The 19,786-nt window shown below is 40.2% G+C and overlaps 1 protein-coding gene across 2 annotated transcripts; it reads left to right on the plus strand.

Annotated features, from left to right (window-relative positions):
• Window positions 1–359: 359 nt before the first annotated feature.
• Window positions 360–14,761, plus strand: kcnk5a (potassium channel, subfamily K, member 5a). 2 transcript variants are annotated; one of them, XM_006799407.3, is made up of 5 exons: window positions 360–791; window positions 11,632–11,743; window positions 12,922–13,088; window positions 13,200–13,368; window positions 13,477–14,761. In XM_006799407.3, the coding sequence occupies exons 1-5, from the start codon at window positions 606–608 to the stop codon at window positions 14,409–14,411; spliced, it is 1,569 nt and encodes a 522-aa protein (XP_006799470.2). In that variant the 5' UTR covers window positions 360–605; the 3' UTR covers window positions 14,412–14,761. The 2 variants fall into 2 exon arrangements, with proteins under 2 accessions (XP_006799470.2, XP_087689161.1); XM_087833035.1 differs by lacking the exon at window positions 360–791 and adding an exon at window positions 3,105–3,238.
• Window positions 14,762–19,786: the final 5,025 nt, after the last annotated feature.

A 19,786-nucleotide genomic window follows, 5' to 3' on the forward strand; every position in this document is an offset into this window, starting at 1 on the left:
GGGCCTGCAGGCGACCCTGAAAATCATAGCCAGACTTTTTCTACACCAATTTTCCACACTAATTTCCTGTGGGGCCCCTTCCTCCCTTGCTCTTGGCCACCCTGTTACAAAAAAAGAAGAAAAAAAACGTGGAAACGCCCCTGCTCTAGTGATCTCTTAAAAATTTTCATTCTTTTTGACTGTAGCTTCTGCGATTTAAAGAGGTTTGGATGTGTAAACGGTGTTCAGGACTGCACCTGTAGGAAAAGAAAACAGGGAAAGAAGGAAGCGGATTTCAGAGCGGTTCACTCGTGGGCGGTGCTCGGTCCCGTTGTTCTTCATTTGCAGTCTGCTGCTCTCAGCGCTCAGTTTACCACTGGTTGCGCACGTGGACACATTACTACTCCTGCAGCTCCGCGCGCGCGCACGCTCAACGAGCTTTTTGAAGCGCTTTTAAAAGCTTTCCCTGTCCGGAGCCCGATGCTGTCAGCTGTTCTTTCTGGGAAACTTTTGCTAAACTTGCAGAGTATGAACTCTGCATAGCTTCGGTTCCTGCTCTTATCTGCCCCCCCTCCCTCTGTCTTTTTCCCCCGTCCCGCGCGCTCTCCGAGCCTTTGTGCAGAAGTATGGTAGATAAAGGTCCCTTGTTGACCTCTGCCATCATTTTTTACCTGTCCATCGGGGCAGCCATTTTTCAGGTGCTAGAGGAGCCCAACTGGAACCAGGCTGTAAAGCAGTACAATGCCCAGAAGGACAAAATACTGGAGAAATATCCGTGCTTGTCCGGGGGGGATTTGGACAGAATATTGGAGGTATGGACATCTTCATTCAAACGTTTCATTTTGTGTTTCACAGCTGCATGAAGATAACTTCCTTTTTAGTTTTACTGGAAGGCACTGGACACTTGAGTGTTTATTGGGCCCCAGCTGGTTTGTAAGCTTTTACGACACAAACCCCCTGGCCTGATTAACCAGCTGCTGTCAGACTGGGTCGACTTTTGGCGCAGTTTCATCAATATATAAATTCACTACTAAACGGTGCCTATTTTTAGTCCTTTATAAATCATAGATTAACAAATTTCCACCATGAGAAATTAATGCAGGAAAAAGCTTAACAGGAGCGATAACTTGGCTTCAACTGTTTACATGCCCCCAATCTTAAAATTTACAGGACCAGAACTCATGTGATAATTATCATCAAACCGTCTTATTATCTTTGCTGGCGTCCTGCTGTCCATGCCTAATGATTAGGATAATTATTTTATTACTTGTAAACTTGACAGTGTATCTAAAGCAGTGATTATGTGGGTGTGGATGTCCTAATCTGTGACCTCAGATCTTAAAATCTGCAGTACTTGTTGTTCCACGGTGGCAGTTTCTTTACCAAAAAAACGGGGCCACTGACCTCTGTGGTTTCCCGTCAGCACTGAATGGCCACAATATGTCACCAATCATGTAATTTTTTGTTTGTTTCCCCCACGCAATGCTGTTTGTTCATTTACTTCGACTGTCAGAGCTTTATGACCTTTTGGTTTCCATTTGTTGAATCTGAACTTGGAGGGAAGTCCTACACTGGAGAAGAAGAGTGCTGAAACAAACTGTTTGGCCTGTATTTGCAGTTTTCTAGCTTCCTTGAATCAGCCAAAGATCCAACTTTATCAGTTAAAATGGATTTTTCATTAATTGCATTTGGGCCCCCCAAAACTGGGAATAACCCATGCTGGCTCAGCATGGGTTATAAGACTGAACTCGTGCTCCTCATGAGAACAGCAAGGCAGCTGGGCAGGGGTTGATGGTGAGCTGAAGCCACCAACTGACACCTTTTCTTGGCATGCAATGCTCCCAGTGTTAGAAGTCCTTCCAAAGGATCACCTGCAGAAACACACTACTTCTAGAAGGATCTTGAAGACCAAAGCTTCTCCTTTTGTCATCTTGACACTTTAGATGAGCTAAACTGTGAATGAATTTGTGCTGTGTGAAAATGAATGCTCAAAGTATTTGTTTTATCATCATTACATACTTTATCACAATCCATAGCAGTATTATTTGGGACATATTCAGGCTACTTGTGGCACTTTCAGCTCTGTTTCAGTGCAGGAAAGAGGTGCAAGGGCCTGACACATCCCGAGTGCCAACACACCCAACAAGTGGCCGATATAATCTCTCGGATTATTTCAGAGTTGGGAGCATCAGTAAAGGTCAAAGAATACTCCCATATTTGGGCCAGGCATTCATTGCTTTCTGGGACGCATCAGAGAAAGTCGAGAAGCCTCACCATCTGCCAGAGGTGAAAATTTAGACGGTATCTGGGTCCTGTTTCTCACATTTTGCACTTGGAACATGTCTCAACCTGTTTCTACCCCCCCCCCCCCCCCCTTTTTTTTTTTTTTTCTTGCACCCAGTATTGGGGGGGGGGGGGATTCCCCCCTCCCCAGTCACCTCCTTCTGCTTCTTTGTGTTTGGGCAGTTGAAAGAGTCTCAAACAGCCAAAACCCCTGAAGCCGCCAAATCTGCATATGAATGTAGTTGAGAATAATGTGGCTGAGAGGTTTTGGCAGTTTCCCTTTAGGCAGCAGCTGCTGCTATAAATCAGCTGAGAGGGAGAAGTTTATTTGGTGTTAGTAGCTGCTCAGCTGCAGCAGAAATGACTCCTGCTTCTGTTTTCTCTCTGAAGTCTTAGGCAACATGATGTTGGGTGTGTGTGTGGGGGGTCACATTGACATGTTCTTCCAGCTGCGCAGACAGTTGTTCTCCTCTTGTGGTATTATGTTTCCTCTGTTGCTGTTTGCTGAAACACCTGCTGCAAAAGCATTACAGTCAGTTTAATAATAATAAGATTTTTTTTAAGGAGATTCTATTAGATTTCCACTGTGGAAACTCTGCCCAGCTCGTTAACGATTAAATCAAATGTAAGCAAGCTTAACGAGAGACGGTAACACTATTGTAAAAGTTCTGTTTTATTAACAATGAGTTTTACTATTAACTGCAGGAGCCTTGAAGTGGTCACAGTTTGCAGATTGGATTTTATGGCCCATCAAGTTGGCTCTTGAGAAGCTGCTAAAAGTTCAGCGGGGGTGTGTGTGTGTGTGTGTGTGTGTGTGTGTGTGTGTGTGTGTGTGTGTGTGAACATTATCTCTCCCACAAAAACCGATTGAAGTTTCCTGAAAGCAGTAGCTGTTATAAGACAAGTGGAAGCAGTGTGCTTTCTGTTACAGCCCAGAATAAACAAGAGGAGGAGGAGCTGAAATTTACACATGCAGGTAAAAAAAGTGTTCTGAGCTGCATTTGCAGCAAGTGGTGTTTTATTTGCTCGGGTTTGGTTTTTATCTTTAAGCAATTATGGCACAAATAGAAGAACATTTTGTTGTATTCTTCATTACCACTATACACTAATCTCGTAAGAGAAAAGATGTACTACATTTAGCTAGTAGCTAGTTTCCATGTGTAGTCCTGAGGCCTGTGCACACAATATTAAATAAGTGTTAAAGCTTAAAAAAAAAAGTGTGATGCATATTCTTGGTCTGCAAAATGAATCCAGTGCTGTAATGTGGTCAATCAGCATTCTTCCTAATGCTAACTTGAGACTGACAGTTTGCTACCATATGAATATCTTTTAGTTTGCCAGGCAGGTTCACACTTTACTTGTCACCCTCAGCTCGATGTTTCAAAACCTGCCTTCTCAAACCAGTCGGTTACATCTCAGTGGCTATATCCATCTTTTATGTACAGTCTGCAGATTTTTACCAGTTACGTCATCATTATCCTGCCTATCATATACACCGAGATGGCTTCTCGATCACTTCAAACTGTACTATGTAGCACAACAGGTAACAATTTTAGGCCTTTTCTTTTTAGCCTTCTGAAAAAAATCAAGAAGTCAGCCATTTTTAAGGTATGTGGCATCTCTTGGAAGAAAATTTATCTTGAGCTGAAATCATCCAGACTGGAACGGCTTTGGTGTTAAGTCATGTTTTTAGAAGTCTGACATTACTCAGAAGCCTCTAAATAGTTTGGTAAGAGGTACAGCTCAGTTGTTACTCCCATTGGCATGAGTAAAATAAACTGACGCTATAAATCTGACTCCCCACAATCTCCTCCCCCTCCCCCCCCTAAAAAAAAAGAAGGGAAAAAAAACCTCCACTCAAACTCTGTGTGGTTAGAATTCTGCAGTAAATTGACTTTAAATGATCTTGGAAAAAGGTGTCCACTTCCTGAAAATGCAAGTGAATTATAGGATTTTTGTTTGTTTCAAATGACTGGCTCCAGACAAACATACAAATTGTAGTGCTTGTATCCTCTGATTATCTGCTGCGTTACCAGGTTAACCGTCAGTCTAAGGTGGGATTATGCTCTGTTGTAAACATGGAAAACTGCAGATAACCAGACCAGTGGTCACTCTTTGAAGTCCACTTGAAGAATGCATGTGTAGTTGGTGCTTTAAAGTGCAGTCTCTCCATGGATGAGTCTGAGTTTTAAAAGAAACTGGCAGGCACACAGCCATCCACACTAGCAGATTACCTAATATATTTTAAGATTTAACTATTTTTCAGTCTCTGATGGAAAGTTGTTTTTTTTTTTTTTTTTTTTCTCCAAGGTTTTTTTCTTGCTAAGAAAATCTGTATTTTTAGGGGGGGTTGTTTGTTTGTTTTTTAACTTTTAAAGAAATAAATTTGAGTCTGAACAAGATGTTTTTAGCACTTTGACGTAGGACTGGGCGATATGACCCAAATATACGTTATGTCTTGATATTTATTTTTTTAAAGCCATAAAGTAAGAACAAAAAGAGAGTTCTTAGTCAAAGCTGTGTCCCAGATCTCACACAGGCACTTTTATTAACATACAGTGTAGATGTACATGAAAAAATTACTCAAATAAATTATCAGCATTTATTAAATAATATGCTCCATAAATAAAATAAAACAATGTTTTTGTGCATAACAAAAAACTCTGTGCAGTCAAATGTAAACTAAAAGACGCTGAGCATAATAACAAAGACAGATTGTGCAGCTGCTCTGTTCCCAAGTTCTACTGCGTGACTGACAGCCTTGAGTTTAAAATCCTCTTTGTAACAGTGTCTCTTACAGGTGCCATTTATGGTCCGTATACGCACACAATACAGTAATATTACGTTGAAGCACAGTACATATTACTCCGCGAGGCTCCTGACTACAGTAGCCGTAATGCACCGACAATCCATCAAGTGGTGCGACTTCGCAGCTTACAAAATCGTACTAAAACATTTTTTGACAGATTGCTGAGCACCACATAAAAACGGTTCGAGGTCAGTAAGCACAACCAGAATTCATACATAAGGCGCACTGTCGAGAAAATGAAAGGATTTTAGGCCTTAAAGCCCCCGTGCGTGGGAGAGACAAAAGTAGGCGAAAGAGAAGCAAACTTGCGTCTCCACAAGTATAATTAGGACGTAACATAGACTATCGATATAAACGATATTGTCACATCTCATATCTCAAATAAAATGTATAGATATATTTAAAAACTCGATATATCGCCCAGTCCTACTTTCACGCGTTTGGCAAGAAATTCAAAAGAAGCAGAAAAGAGAAGTGGCTCTCTGTTTCTGGGGACAGCTTATTTTGTCATGTGCCTGGAAATGTTGTTCACCGGTCACTGACTTGTGATAACCAAGACTTTGTTCCTCATTTTGGAAAGTGAAGAAATCACAGGGTGCGCCCTGTAAGTTTCTGTAGGGTGTAGGTGACTCCCTTAAGGTGCTCATCAAAACTCATACATTAGTCTCCAGGAGGTTAAACTGAGCTGAGTCCCAATTAAAGCCAGGATTGTTTTCCATCATGGGTGAGCACATGATTAGATGTAGACACTGATCTAAAGGAGCCTTGAGTCTTAAATATTTGTACATTTTCAAGTGTGACATAAAGTTGGTAGTTGTTTGCGCTGACTAACATTAGGGCCAAAAATATGGAGTCTGGACTCATTCAAAAACAAAACCAAAACATGTGATTATCTAGGGCTCTAACAAGTACAGTATTCATTCTCTAATGAAGCACAGCATCATAACATCTCGTGGAAATGAGATCTGTTTGTTTGTGTACATGCCTTTTACTTTCTACAAAGTTCGACTAACTTGACCAATACACAATCATAAAACTCAGATCAGCCTAACCAATACAACAGGAGGATTTCCCCAGCTGGCAGCCATCATCATCAAAGCAATTAAATCAGTTTAACGATTTCTTTGAGCTGTTGATATTTTAATAATTGTAAAAAATGAAATTAGGTGGTTTGAATTCATTTTGGATTTTCTCTAATCCACTCATACAGGCCAGATATGTAATTACAGACATGCTAATATTTGGATAAATGTCCATATAGTTGCACCTCAGATGCTTCTGGTAGCCATCAATGAGCTTTTGGCCTAATTCTGCATGGATATCTGTCCCTTTACAGTATAGCCATCCTGGAAAAAGAACCGATGATATTCATGCACATGCGTGTATGTACACTTCTGAGCACAACTCTATGAAGCATCACTTCCTTGTAAATCCCAACGCCTCAGCATCAGATCCATCTCCCCAGATGCGAGTGAATGTCACAAAGATCATGATGGTCGCAGCACCAATTTTTGCAGATTCTCAGCAAAGTCTTCAACAGTCTGGCATCTTTTTAATTGCAGTCAAATACACAGGGCTCACAAGGATTACTTGAATATACACTGACCTTTTTTTTTTTTTTTTAAACTTTGGCCATGCTTAATATGAAAACTTTCACCAGGATATCTGATAGAAAATGTGGGCAAGCAGAGTAGTTCAACAGAAATTTGTACATTAAGTTTTAAGGGTTGTGTTGTGCAGTAATAGCATGAGGAAACCGTGCTGAAGCAAGGATTAAATAATCTGTAGCGTTTATCCAGATAACGGCACATGCTATACAGTGTCTGTACATGCTGATTCAGCATTTAGGTCAGTGCAGCCTCTCTCCAGATAAGGCCTGTTTCCTCTGAACCTTCAATGAGCTTGGTTTAATTTACTTAAATACTAATAAACTCAATAAATTGGATAATAAAGAACACGCTGTGGTGTCAGTAAAGCAAGCCTGCATGTGATGGTAACAACCTAATTCAAAGCAACCACTCACAAATCTTGATTTCACCATCTTGGATATAAAAATCTTTTCTCTTTTACTGGCTTACAATTTTATTTCCCTTTTTTATACATTCATTAAATCCATGAAAAAGATGGATAGTCCTTTTTTTCCTTTACTTTTACTTCATTTATCCTAAAAAAGTTTGAAGACGTTGTTGTTGTTGTTGCTTTTCCTCATGCTTGGATCTTTGGTTGCAGTACCGTACGTACTGTTACTGACATCTGAGAAATCAATACATAATGAGACAGAAGAGCTTCAGTTTCTTCATTAATTGCAGCTCAGAAAGGGCTTTTGTACACTGCTGTTTGGTTCTGTTGTACTGAAAGTGGAAAAACACAGAAGAGCTGGAGTGGTATGTTGAGCTGCCACTGTCCTGATAACAGTTTGTCATTGTGGAGGGTTGTTTTTTTTTTTTCTTAACTGTTATTTTTCTTATCAGTGTCCTGCAGCAGAGTGGTAAACCTTCAGTTAGTTATACAGAAATGAAAGGAGCTTTTAGTAGAGGAGTGAACTGTGTTCTGTCATGCGATGTGTGTGTGATGTGTGTTAGTGTTGGGCTGGGCTGTTTGTTTTTACTTTTTTGTGACACAGTGGTGTCATTTGAAATATTTAAAGATTTCATCTGTCTTTTCAGTGGACAAGATTGTAGCTCTGAATTACAAACAAAAATGGCACACTGTGAAAACGTGAGACACAGAATTATGCTCTTTAACTTTGGAACAGCTTGTGGGGATAGGTTAATTGGATAATCCAAATTGTCACTAGGTGTGAATGTGTGAATGAATGTGAGTGCGAATGGTTGTCTGTCCCTGTGTGTTGGCCCTGCGACAGACTGGCGACCTGTCCAGGGTGTACCCCGCCTCTCGCCCTATGACAGCTGGGATAGGCTCCAGCGTCCCCCGCGACCCTGAAAAGGATAAGCGGAAGCAAATGGAGGGATGGATGGAACTTTGGAACAGATAATTGGTCCGGGAACTTTACGTGAGAGACACAAATGGTACAAATGGTAATGTTAGTTATTTGTATATTGTGATGTAAAACGATGCACTCTAATGACAGAACTATTGAAAGCATTAAAGTCAAGGTGTGGCTGCTCATTACAGAAAGCGCTTGTTTGCATACAACTGGGCTACTTTCAGTTGAAATGGAGTTGAATACAGACTTATTACATCCATCAGCTCAAGATGCATTAACATAAAGCTGCATTTCTTTTTCTTTTTCTTTTGAGGTGGAGTTGTTTCACTCCTTCTTTTGGGTGTTCGGGGGCTGGATTAGGATGGTCCATGGGCTGATTCTAAGCCATGTGTGTCTTCCATGGGTTTTTGTTTGTTTTCTTTATGTGAAAACGATTCTGGCGTCATTGCAAGGGGTGGATTTATTTATTTTTTCCTCTCATTTTGTGAAAGAGGCAGTGGGGAGAGCGGTCGCACACAGATCTCCATTTGGAAGATTTGAAGATATTCCCTAACTCCACAACAGTTAAATTTGTTTGTTCTTTCTCTAATTAATAAGCAGTCTTTGTTCTGACGTAACTAAAAGTGTGCCATTCAGAAGTCCTCACATAAAACTTGATCATGTTAGAGAGGCGTTAAAGCATGTTAAACCTGCTTAAAGTTACAAGCATCTTGCTGTCTTTAATGTTATAGTCCAGTAATGCAGTGAAGTCTTTGTGTGGTTCATTTTATTGAAAGCAGCATTTTATTCATTTTCCCTCCTCATTTAATTTGTCATGTGCTCTGTGTGCAAATTGGGGAAAATGCAGTTTGCTTAACAAGATTTGCCAAATTTCTTTTTATTTTACTTTTTTTTTTAAATTTGTGCATTCAGAGATAAACGTTTTATAAATAAACTTTACATTCTGTGATCACTTTATTTGCAAAATAAGCTGCCCAGCGGGAGTTTAATCTGTGTGGTTTAGCTACTATTTGGACAGTGGCAGACGTGATGAAGCCAGTTTAACAGCTTCCTCCTGAGCTTGTTTGGTCCCGTTTTGACACAAACACACTTTTGTGCTTTTTGCTCATTCCTCATGCTCATTAGTGACCTGAGGTGGCCTCTGGCTGACCTTTTAACCTTTCGCGGACTTTTAGCTCTGCAGAGCTTGTTCGAGAGAAAGTTTAGTTGTGGAAACACAAGAAATTTGAAGACTTGCATTTTCAGTCTGCTTTAATTTTAGATGTCATCACATTTTCTATTTGACTGACATACACCGGAGGTATGTGGTACTTGCTTCCATGCGTCAGCCCTTGCTGTGCTCATTCTATCCTGGTGAATCAGTAGCTTTATATGTGCTAAACTTGAGCCATGTATATCTGCCAGACAGACTATGAACATCCTCAGATCGTCTGTATAATGCGAGAATGAGGTGAAGAGTTCACATCAGTTTCAGAGTAATGAACGAATCGCTTATTATTTATTGATTCATCTTGAGATTAAATATCCACCATGATTTCCAGAAAGTTAGCTGTGTTATTAGAAATGCCATCACTCTGCATTAAAGCAGCCCAAGCTATCAAAGTCTGACACAGAACAAAAACCAGACAGGTTTTTCAGGTCTAAAAAGTGCATTGCTCAGATTAGAGCCATGTTTGTTGTGCATATTAGATTCTTGGAGAGTCATTATCATCTAGAAGATGACATGTTATATCTGTATCTAGAATTTATAAGGTTAAAGAGACCTTTGTTGATCAGCTGAATAGGTGCATTTTTTTCATACACTATGACACAGCCTTTGAAAAGATTAGTGAGTAGTACTGTGGAACAAAGCACCAGTGGGAGTCTCTGTTAAACTTTCTAACATGATTCACATGCCTGGTAAGCTAGCTAATACCATGTGTTTTTCCCATCTGTTCATTTAGAGGCTGCAAAGCATCCTTCATCTTATTCAGGTTCCTCAGCTTGCTGGTTTTGGTGCCACCTGTTTTGTTCATCGAGAGAGGAGATCTGTACATAGATCTCTCCACCCTGGCAGCTTGCGTAATAGCTTTTTAACTTGTGTTAAAACGTTCTAGTTTTTTTGCCGACAGTGCAGCAGCCAGCGATTGGTGATATGTTTGCACAAGTGTGGATGTGCAATGCATGCAAGAATTCAATCCTCAAACTTTTAGGGATCCTTTGATTGTGGGGGGGAAAAGTGGACAAAAGTGAAAGAAAAATGGATCACACTGTAGTCGCACACGAGTGTAGGTGTACAGCTCTCCACTCAAGGTCAGCAAAATAAAAAGGAAGGATGATAGAATTAGCATATTTTTATACGTGCCCAAAAAAGGGCTGACCGTAGACTTGACCAAACATTGTTTATATCCAGCCAATTAGCCTGTTTATCTGTGACACATATTCTAAAAATCCTCTTAGATCCTAAACTCTTTTTCCTACCTCTAGCCAAGAGGAGTCTGATACAATGCTACATTTTCTTTCTTTTATGCAGGTAGATTATTCTCTAAGTTAGATGCTTGCTCTGATCATCTGGTACATGCGGTTGCAGTTCCTGTAATCAGTTTTATGCAAGCAAAATTTAAGCCTCAACATGGCCAATAAGTAGTTTACCTCATGCATATAAATGTAAGCAGTCATTAGATGTGCTGGGTTGCTGGGAGGATTGGCAAAAGTGCGTAAGCGAACAGCAAATGACTGAGGTTTTTCCTCTTTAATTTCTAGTCATGGATTGAAAACAAACTTGGTCATCACCGCTGTCATCCTAAAGCCCAACAGTCCAACTGTGTTGTTTCAGAAGACAAAAGACTGGCCTCCCCTTGTTCTGGTAATTACAGAGGAGAACTGTAACAGGCCTGTTATTATTAGAGAACCAAGCATCTTTCAGGACTTGAGGGCTTATGTGAATTTTGCCAATGCCTGCACATTTCCCCCCTTTTCAGCCCTCGGGGAGAGAGAGCGTGGGGTAGTGCATTGTCCCGGCACACATGGTCGGGTGTTTGCTAATTCCCAGGAGGAAAAATTCAGTTTTTGTTGTGGTTGTGGATGGACACGTATGGTTGGGGATGATTGATTAAGCGCCTTTTGCCTCATCATCTGGATTTCAACGTGTCATTGAAAGAGTTGGCTGACATATTCCACACATAACTTGGTTAAACCGGGTTTTTGGGTCTTGGGAAAAGGAAAAACAGTCCAACAAAAGAACTGCTTTCAAACTACCTGATCTTTTTAATGCTGCATAATCATGCGATTATGAAATGGGTGTTTAGGTTTGCAGTGCTTGCCTTCCTGTTTCTCTACCAAAGTAAGCAAAGGCTTAGACTACAAAGCCCTCAGGTTAAAGATGAGTCTCAAGGGTGCCAGAGTGACGTTTCAGCTCATCAGTAGTACTCTAGATACTGTCAGCATATCACAGGAAGGATGTGCTAGAAGAAACGCAGGTTGCACAGGATGCACTTCCTGTGTTCTTGTACTGAGCTCGGTGGACTGTTTTCTAAATGCTAGTTGATGGCACCCATCTGTTGTTCTATCTTTAATTCTCTCTAAGACAAAGTCCAGCCTTTTCTCATGCACAGTCTTTGTTTATTGTCCCCAGGTGGTGTCAGATGCTGCAGGCCAAGGGGTCACAATAACAGGCAATAAGACTTTCAATAACTGGAACTGGCCAAATGCCGTTATCTTTGCCGCTACAGTTATTACCACCATCGGTAAGTTCTTCTGGATGTTTGACAGCTGGATTTTATTAAACGGATGCAGGATCACTTAAAAGCTGGGCTCTTGGTTGTTTTTATATTTTAAATGTCTTTATATTTACACTGAAATTTAATCTTAAAGGAGCGCTGTGTAAACTCAGAGGACAGCTATTAATGACACCAGATCGGGCTCGTTTGTATCAGTCAAAGCGATGAGATATACAGTCTGTCCTGTTTGTAGTGTATGTCATGCAACCACTTAGAGACCGAGCCAAGTATCAGCATATTGACGGCAGAGTTTACTTGGACATTGTGAAGCTACTGATCTCAGATAGTTTTGTGATTATGTAGCTAAGTAACAGATTGATGTGTAACAGTTTGCTGTAGAAAGCCAGTTTTAGTTGCATTTCTTTGTTTTGTGCCATTACTGATATTGTGAGCCAGCAAGCTTTTGGTGACTGGAAAATGGGCCGCTGAGTTGGTAGGGCAGATGCTAGCTAACATTTTAGCAAAATCTATGTTTTAAGTTTTGTCCTTTTAAGGACTTCATGTTGTCCCGGGAGCTGAATGTTTGTTCGCATTTGTGATTAGTGAAGTGTTGCTCACTGTTGAAGCTGTAAGTGGAAGAGACACTTGGGAACAAACCTAAAAGTTTCACATCCTTTGGATTCCATTACACAGAATTTAGTCCAAAAGCTCTTGGAGGTAACGGAGCAACTTACAATCCATTCAGATGTGAACAGTAAAATTGTTTATTGCTTGAAAGTAACATTAAATCATGCATTTTTATACGTTTCAACAGTGTGCTTATCTTCAAATTGTAAGAGATGCTCAAGTGGCTTCTTGGAGTCTTTTATAACTTGCTTACCTCTAATGTAGGAATCTCAAATCCTCTTAAATTATCTATGCATGCTGCATTAAATGGCCTCTTGTTTTCTGATTATACAACGCAGGACATTTCAGGGAGTAGTCAGGAACCAATAAGTTGTCCAAATGTAAGCATGTCTTTAGGAATGATAATAAAAGTAAATTCAAAGATAAATCAGAAGAACAAATTATTTACAAATTAGCCAACAGGAGTATCAGATGTAACTCTGACGGTAGTCAGTCCGCATAGTTTTTCAGATATGATCATGAGCCACTTATTTGTATAATACAATGGAGGGTTTTCCCCCCCCCCCCCCTCTCTCAAGGCTATGGGAACATTTCTCCGAAAACATCAGCAGGACGTGTGTTTTGCATCTTCTATGGCCTGTTTGGTGTGCCTTTGTGTCTTACCTGGATCAGTGAACTGGGGAAGTTTTTTGGCGGTAGAGCCAAGCACCTGGGCCTATTTTTAACCAAAAAAGGCCTATCACTGGTAAGCTGATACTCCTTTTTTTTCCCCCCTCACTCCCTTCTTTAATTTCTTTGAAAATACTTTTGTCTATTGTTCAGCTGAAGTAACTTTTTTTTTTTTTCTTCCCTCCAGAGGAAATCTCAGTTTACCTGCACGGCTATCTTTCTTCTTTGGGGTGTCCTGATCCATTTAGTCCTCCCGCCTTTAGTCTTCATGTCTCAGGAGGGTTGGAGTTACATTGATGGCTTGTACTTCTCATTTGTTACCTTGACCACAATTGGATTTGGAGACATGGTGGCAGGTAAGCTGGCTTCTAAAATTTAGACAGTTAAGTTAGTATAGTAAAAGGTGCCTCTTGATGTCCTTCAACTTCAATGCAAATCACTCACACTGTTCTTTGTCCATGCAGGTGTGGATCCAAACAAACAATATCCACCTCTGTATCGTTACTTTGTGGAAGTTTGGATTTATCTAGGCTTGGCCTGGCTTTCTTTGTTCTTTAACTGGAAAGTTCGGATGGTGATTGAAGCCCACAAAGCCCTGAAGAAACGCCGCAAGCTGCGCAAGCTATCTCTCGAAGAGCTCCGCCACTACAAAGAGTCTAACAAAGTTTCCCCTACTTCGCCTCCCACTCTGAATGATGTCAACATTTTCAGCTTCTTGTCCAAGAAGAAGGAAGGCTACAATGACCTGATTAAACAGATTGGCAACAAAAAAGATGGCAGCAAAACGGTCAGTAACTCTAAAGAGATCGGTCGCTTGAAGAGTTGCAACGATGCTCCCATGTTTAACGGCCATACCATCCTCAGCCTGGACCGCTCGCCACGTCAAAAGAGGCGCTATAGCTTTAGTGACCGCGTCACTGTTGCGTTTTCTAAGTCTAAGAACTACCTCCTGGGCTCAGACAATGGTTTACTGCTAAAGGAAGATCAGGTGGAGGGTGACCTAGAACTAAACCATGATCAAATGTTTGAGAACCAGCTTGACAAGGATGTGAATCTGGAGAATGGAGGAGAGAGAGAATGTGTATCAGTCGGTCACAGGGCGTGGGACTCCAAGGAGTACAATTCTCTAATGTTCCAAAATGCCAACATCACCTTTATCGACGAGGAGAACTTCCTCAGCAATAACTCTGAGGAGCTCGAGGAGGACGAGGAGGAGGATGACGATTCTAAAGCAAAACTCTCCATCACCACGTGCGACGAAAACATTGAGACGAACTCCAAGGAGGAGCAAAGCTCAGAGTCAGAAGGATCTGTCTTCACGAGTGACGGTTCAGAACACAGCCACTCGTACGAGAAACTGGTAGAGGAATATGCAAAGGAGGAAAACACAGACTCCTGACACGTGAAGGCAACACACGTGAAGCATTGTAATGTGAAACGTTTGAGAGGAAAGTTGCATTGCACTTTGAAGGGGTCTGATCATGAGAAGTCAAGATCAAATTTCAAATCAAACTCTTGAGCACGTGTTCTTTGTCTTGCTGAATCTGAACTGCAAAGTACGTGACACATAACCCCAGGAGTATTTAACGACTGATCTGTTTCTTTGTTTTATACGGTTTGAAAAACTATAAGCAACATTTTATTGTCATGTCCAAAGAAGCAAGCATTTCTTTGTTTTTTCTACTTTCACATGGGATTTCTTCTGATTTCCTGTATTTTCGTGTATTTATAATCACCATATTGGTGTTTTGTTTTTTAATATATTTATTCAAATGAAGGAAAGGGTAGCTTTTATTTAGTGGCTACGTGGGTTTATGTTTCCCGTTGCACAATTCCACCAAGTGAGGATAGACCAAAGTTCACCCCAGTGCACATTGTTCTTTATATAATCTGAGCCAAGCATGTCTTTAAAAAATGAAGGGCCAAATCTTATTGCTGTGTCTGAGATTTCAATTTATTTTGACTGTAAGAAACAGAGATGTGACTGTACTCTGCTACACACGCGTCCTAGAACAAACGTCTTTGTGAACCGACTCCAAACTTGTGAAGTTGTGGGGCGGTGTTGCGGTTTTGTGCACATCTGTTCGATGCCTCCTTTGGCATTTGCTTCCTAAAGTTGATATTTTGACTTGGGATGGCGTTGCCTGACTGGAACAAGCCTTTAACAGTAAAAACATTCCTCCTTACCACTCTTACTCGATTTTTATTTGCCATGTAAATATTGGCTGAAAGCCCGTCAGTAGCCTCAAACATGGCTGGGGCTCGGGACGCGGCCTTGCTACTCATGTTTGCCTTCGGTGGGCTCGCACTGCCGTCAATGATTGAAGTGCCGTTTGTGAAAGGGAGTCAAGGTTAACTCGGAGCAGATCGATCCTCTATGACGCATGTTTCAGTCGTGCCTGCACAGGCCTGTAAGTTGTTGATGTCTGATGCGTCTCAGCCTTAATTATTTCTGCCTTTTTTGCACGTGAACTGGCACACAAACTTGAAACAGTATTACTCCGAATGGTAAAATGGCAAAGATCCAGTGCCACAAAGGGCTACTTGAAATCTAAAGCCAACTAAATTTAGTAAAGTTCATTAAAAACGCATAAAATACACATTAAAACGTTTTGTTTTGTTTTCCTCATGTAAACATGAAAACTGCCTTGCAGGTGACCGCCATCACCTGAAATGGCTTTAAATCCACTGTGAAGCAGAGGATGAACATCACTGTAACATCTGTTGAATGTGACTCACTGAAAAGTTCTTTCACACCGGGTGAAAGAAGATGAGGAAATAAGTTCTGCTTCCTCTCTTGTGTTTCATCAGAGCCACTTTTTTTTTTTCTTCTTCTTTCTTTTCACGTTTTCCAAGATGTGTTAGTGCAGCATTCGTGTGTGTGTGTGTGTGTGTGTGTGTGTGGACTGAATTTCTAGCAAAAATGATTACTTAAGAACATGTTAGGTAGATTTAGGACCATTGTTCATTGTTTCCTTCCTAATGTTGCTCCGTGGTGTAATAAAACTCCATTATACTAGTCTGTAAGTTTCTTTTTGTTATGATTAAGTTATTCGTGTTTTTGTGTAAATTTTGTATATGAGTTCTGAACAAAACTGTATATTTCGTTAAAAATAAACACTGAATGAAATCCTTTGAGGTTTGTTTGTTTTTTGTGTTTTGTTTTTTTGTTTTTCTCCATTTATTTGACTGGTTATGGTGCAGATATTTTAAGTTTTTGAATGTGTAACTTTGCACTACCCTTTGTTTTACTTGAAGGGCATTTCCTCTGCGCAGGTAGTAATACACAGTTCAATTGTCCGTAAATTGTGCTACATTTGTAAACCCCATTTTCACGAATAAGGAAAAACAGTTGGATACACCAAATATCCTTTCCATCACTAGCTGCATTCCAAATGAGTCGTGGGTGGTTTAAGGGATTGAATAGTCCTGTATTTTTAGTGTATGCCACCCAAAAATGACCACAAATCTATCCTGGTCACCCCACTGTGTTTGTTTGTTTTTTGGGATCTTTTTTCCCCTGCTCATACCATAAAATGATTACCTGGCTTGGTCTCAGATGGTTTCCTCACGTCTTCATGTCTCAGCTCTTTTGAGTCATGCCACAATGGACGAACGGTGTTTTAAAAACAGTGCTGTTGTACTATTTTGGCAGCCATAATATGCAGGTTATGGTTGTATAGCTAAAAATAAAATAAAGCACTTTGTTCTTGGTGACACTTGCTCGACTAAATGTACTTCAGAGGGCAAGTTATTTAAAAAATAATTACCCCTATGTATTTATGATAGAAGTTGAAATTTTGGATTAATATTCTTTTATACAGCAAGCCATGCTAATTGCCAGATGAGTTCCACAGTATTCCCACTTCCATGAATGACAAAATTAAACTGGATGGTGAATCCTCAATGAATTTAATGCTTCCATGTTTGCAGACAATAAATTCCAGGGATGGCATCATTTCAATGAGTGACCGACCGTGTAATCTGCCATTTTCCATTTGTGCCAGTTGTAGCTCAAGCCTAAATATAAACGGGTCAGAGATCTAAAGTGTTTGGTGTTGCATGCTGCAAAATTTGGACATTTAAACACGCATGTCTGGGCATTGAGTCACTTTTGGAGCCAGCCTCAAGTGGCCATTAGAGGGAAAGTCCAGCTTTTGGCATTGTGCACCCATTATAGCTTTCTTCTTCTGTTATTTATCTATGCTAGGAGCAAAAAAATGTATTGCAAACATGTTTTTAACACCATCTCTGCTATGCAGCCCCAGAAGTTGTGTAGCACACATAGACTATCCATTAAAGTGGGCCTAATTTGTTTTTCCTTCTCAACACCTAATTTACGGAGTGAGTCAAGGACACTAGTTCCAACCATTTTCTGTTGGATCTTATGATAGTGAGAGCCAGTCGATCAGAAGAAAGTTGGCTTAAAATACTAAACTAAGGATTCAATAAAATGAGATAAATGATACTAAATTGATAATTTACTTTCAGTTGTGAATCTTGCAAAGCTACTCTGGAAATGAGCAGAATTACTTCCTTTTAAACTGAATCCATATTGGAATGAATCTTAAGTATCCTTCAAAGGTTTAATGATACTTTCATATCGTCTTGTACAGTCTGTCCTTTATTATAAGAAAGTAACGCTTCAAGTTACATTTACAGTATTAAAAAATACTGTAATTCTGTTATTTCCCCTAGGTTTTTTTTTTTTTTGAAACACTAATTCAGTAAATGGTGCGTAAATTCAGGTAATGGTGCGTTTTCCCTGGCACGTTGTTGCCTGGATTTGCTCATTATGCACACAAAACTCAGGGTCATGCTGGCAGACAACAAGTAAACACAGAGAAAGCAGCTATAATAATGACACTCCGTTTATTCATAAGGGTGGAGCCAGGCTGCTGACATCTCCTGATCTGCTAAAAGAACATAAGGTTAATGTTTGCTTGACAACCAGTTTTTGTTGGCACAGTCGCCCACAGAAACTATGTCTTCCACTTACAAGAAATCTGCTCAGAGAGCCTCCAAAAAGTTGTAGAAAAGGCTTAAAACGGACAGCGGCTGATATTTTTAATCTCTATTTAAACTTTTTTCTTTTCTTTTTGTTTTGTTGCTTCTCAGTTTGAAGGTGTGTGAAAATGGTGTAAGATGAACCTCATGTAGTTGGGGGAAATTAATAAAACAGCACACTGACACTGAGCAATCGTGGAGCAGTGGTTAGAACTGTTGCATCATATTAACAAGGTCATGGGTTCAAATCCACCATCTCAGAGGTTATAACAGGGGGCTTTACTCAGAAGTGAGAATAATGAGTTTCTTAACTGTTGTTATGTCCACTGACCTTTTAGCCTCTTCTTAGAAGAGAGCTGCTCTCCCTCCCTCTCTGTTCCAGGTTACCACACCTGTTTGCCACAGCAGAGCAGCATCAAGATCATTTGTGGAAAAGTATATATAGCTCTAGCAACAAGTGCTTCGCCCTCTCTTTTAACCATTAAGTGATGGGAAGTGTTGCGTTAGTCCTGTCTAGCTTCAGTTGTTATTGAAGATTAAGGTAGCAAATTTGTGGGACGTAGTTTGTTTCTCCTGTTTTGTGGCCAGCCAGTGAACTTAGGCCCTTTTTTTGATTTCACTCTAGAGTTTTGCCTTCTTTTCTTTCGAGGAAGAGTGGGGGGCTTTGTTCTTTTGGCCTTGGAGACTCTGAAGATTCATTTGTTTCCTTTTCCCCTCCTACTTAAGTTAGAGTAAGGTAAATGTAAATAGATGTAAGTAGTATGAGTTGCGCTGCTGCCCTCGTATGTCACACCCTTTGTGCCCCCTATACTTCACAGACAAGGGAGGGGTCGTAACACCTTTCTTTCTCACCTGATGGGAGAAAATGTTGCAAGTGGCACCAAGTGTAATTACATAGTTAATGAAATCACTGAAATAATACTCATCATTCAAACACTTAGATAAACTATTACCTTTGAGAACAGATTATTATTCATACATATCTGCTACACTGTAGAGTCACTGCATGAGCTGTGACAGATTTCCCGTATCTGTCGTTTGGGTAGCGGAGCCGAAACACAATTTAAAGATCCGAAAGTGCTCACACTCTGAATATGAGCCGATGCTGAGCACTGATGATTCTCACTGAACCGAACTAAAAGGAGAGCTCAGCATGAAAACGTGCTGAGCGTGGCAGAAACACAAACGTCTCCTGTTACCGTGGAGTTGAAGCAAAACGTAAACCATCACTCTGCAACTTCGTCAAAACGACTCAGTCTGAGTTTTTTGAATCAATTTCTTAAGCGGTCAGTTCAATTAAAATCAACAAAATCTTAAAACAAACGTTCCCACCTCGAAATAAGCTTATTGTCTACACAATAACTCTTGCATATCTAATTTAACTCACAGAAGTACACTGGGGTGGGTTGAAATGTTCCACTTTTTCATTCAAAGTTTGACTATTTTTGAGCCTTAGATTCTTATTTTATCTTAGTTTATTCTGTGGATACTTTGATATCAAGAAAACAAATTCAAAGTCTGGTTAAAACAGGTTCTATCATATGAAAGGTCTCATTTTTACCTACAGTTTGTTACCCGGCCATCCTCCAGTTGTGATTCCATTCTAAAATAGGCATCGTTTAACACTTGCAAATAAAGCTGTGAAGTGGAGAAACATCATCATTCCCCCTGTGTTTAGACATATTCATTAAGAAAATAATGTCATTTATTCAATGATCCATTTGTTCTCTTTTCTTTGCCCTCACCCTCCAATCAGTTGTTATAGAT

Source organism: Neolamprologus brichardi, chromosome 19, assembly GCF_056152115.1.
Source record: "Neolamprologus brichardi isolate AB-2024 chromosome 19, ASM5615211v1, whole genome shotgun sequence".
Classification (NCBI taxonomy): Eukaryota; Metazoa; Chordata; class Actinopteri; order Cichliformes; family Cichlidae; genus Neolamprologus; species Neolamprologus brichardi.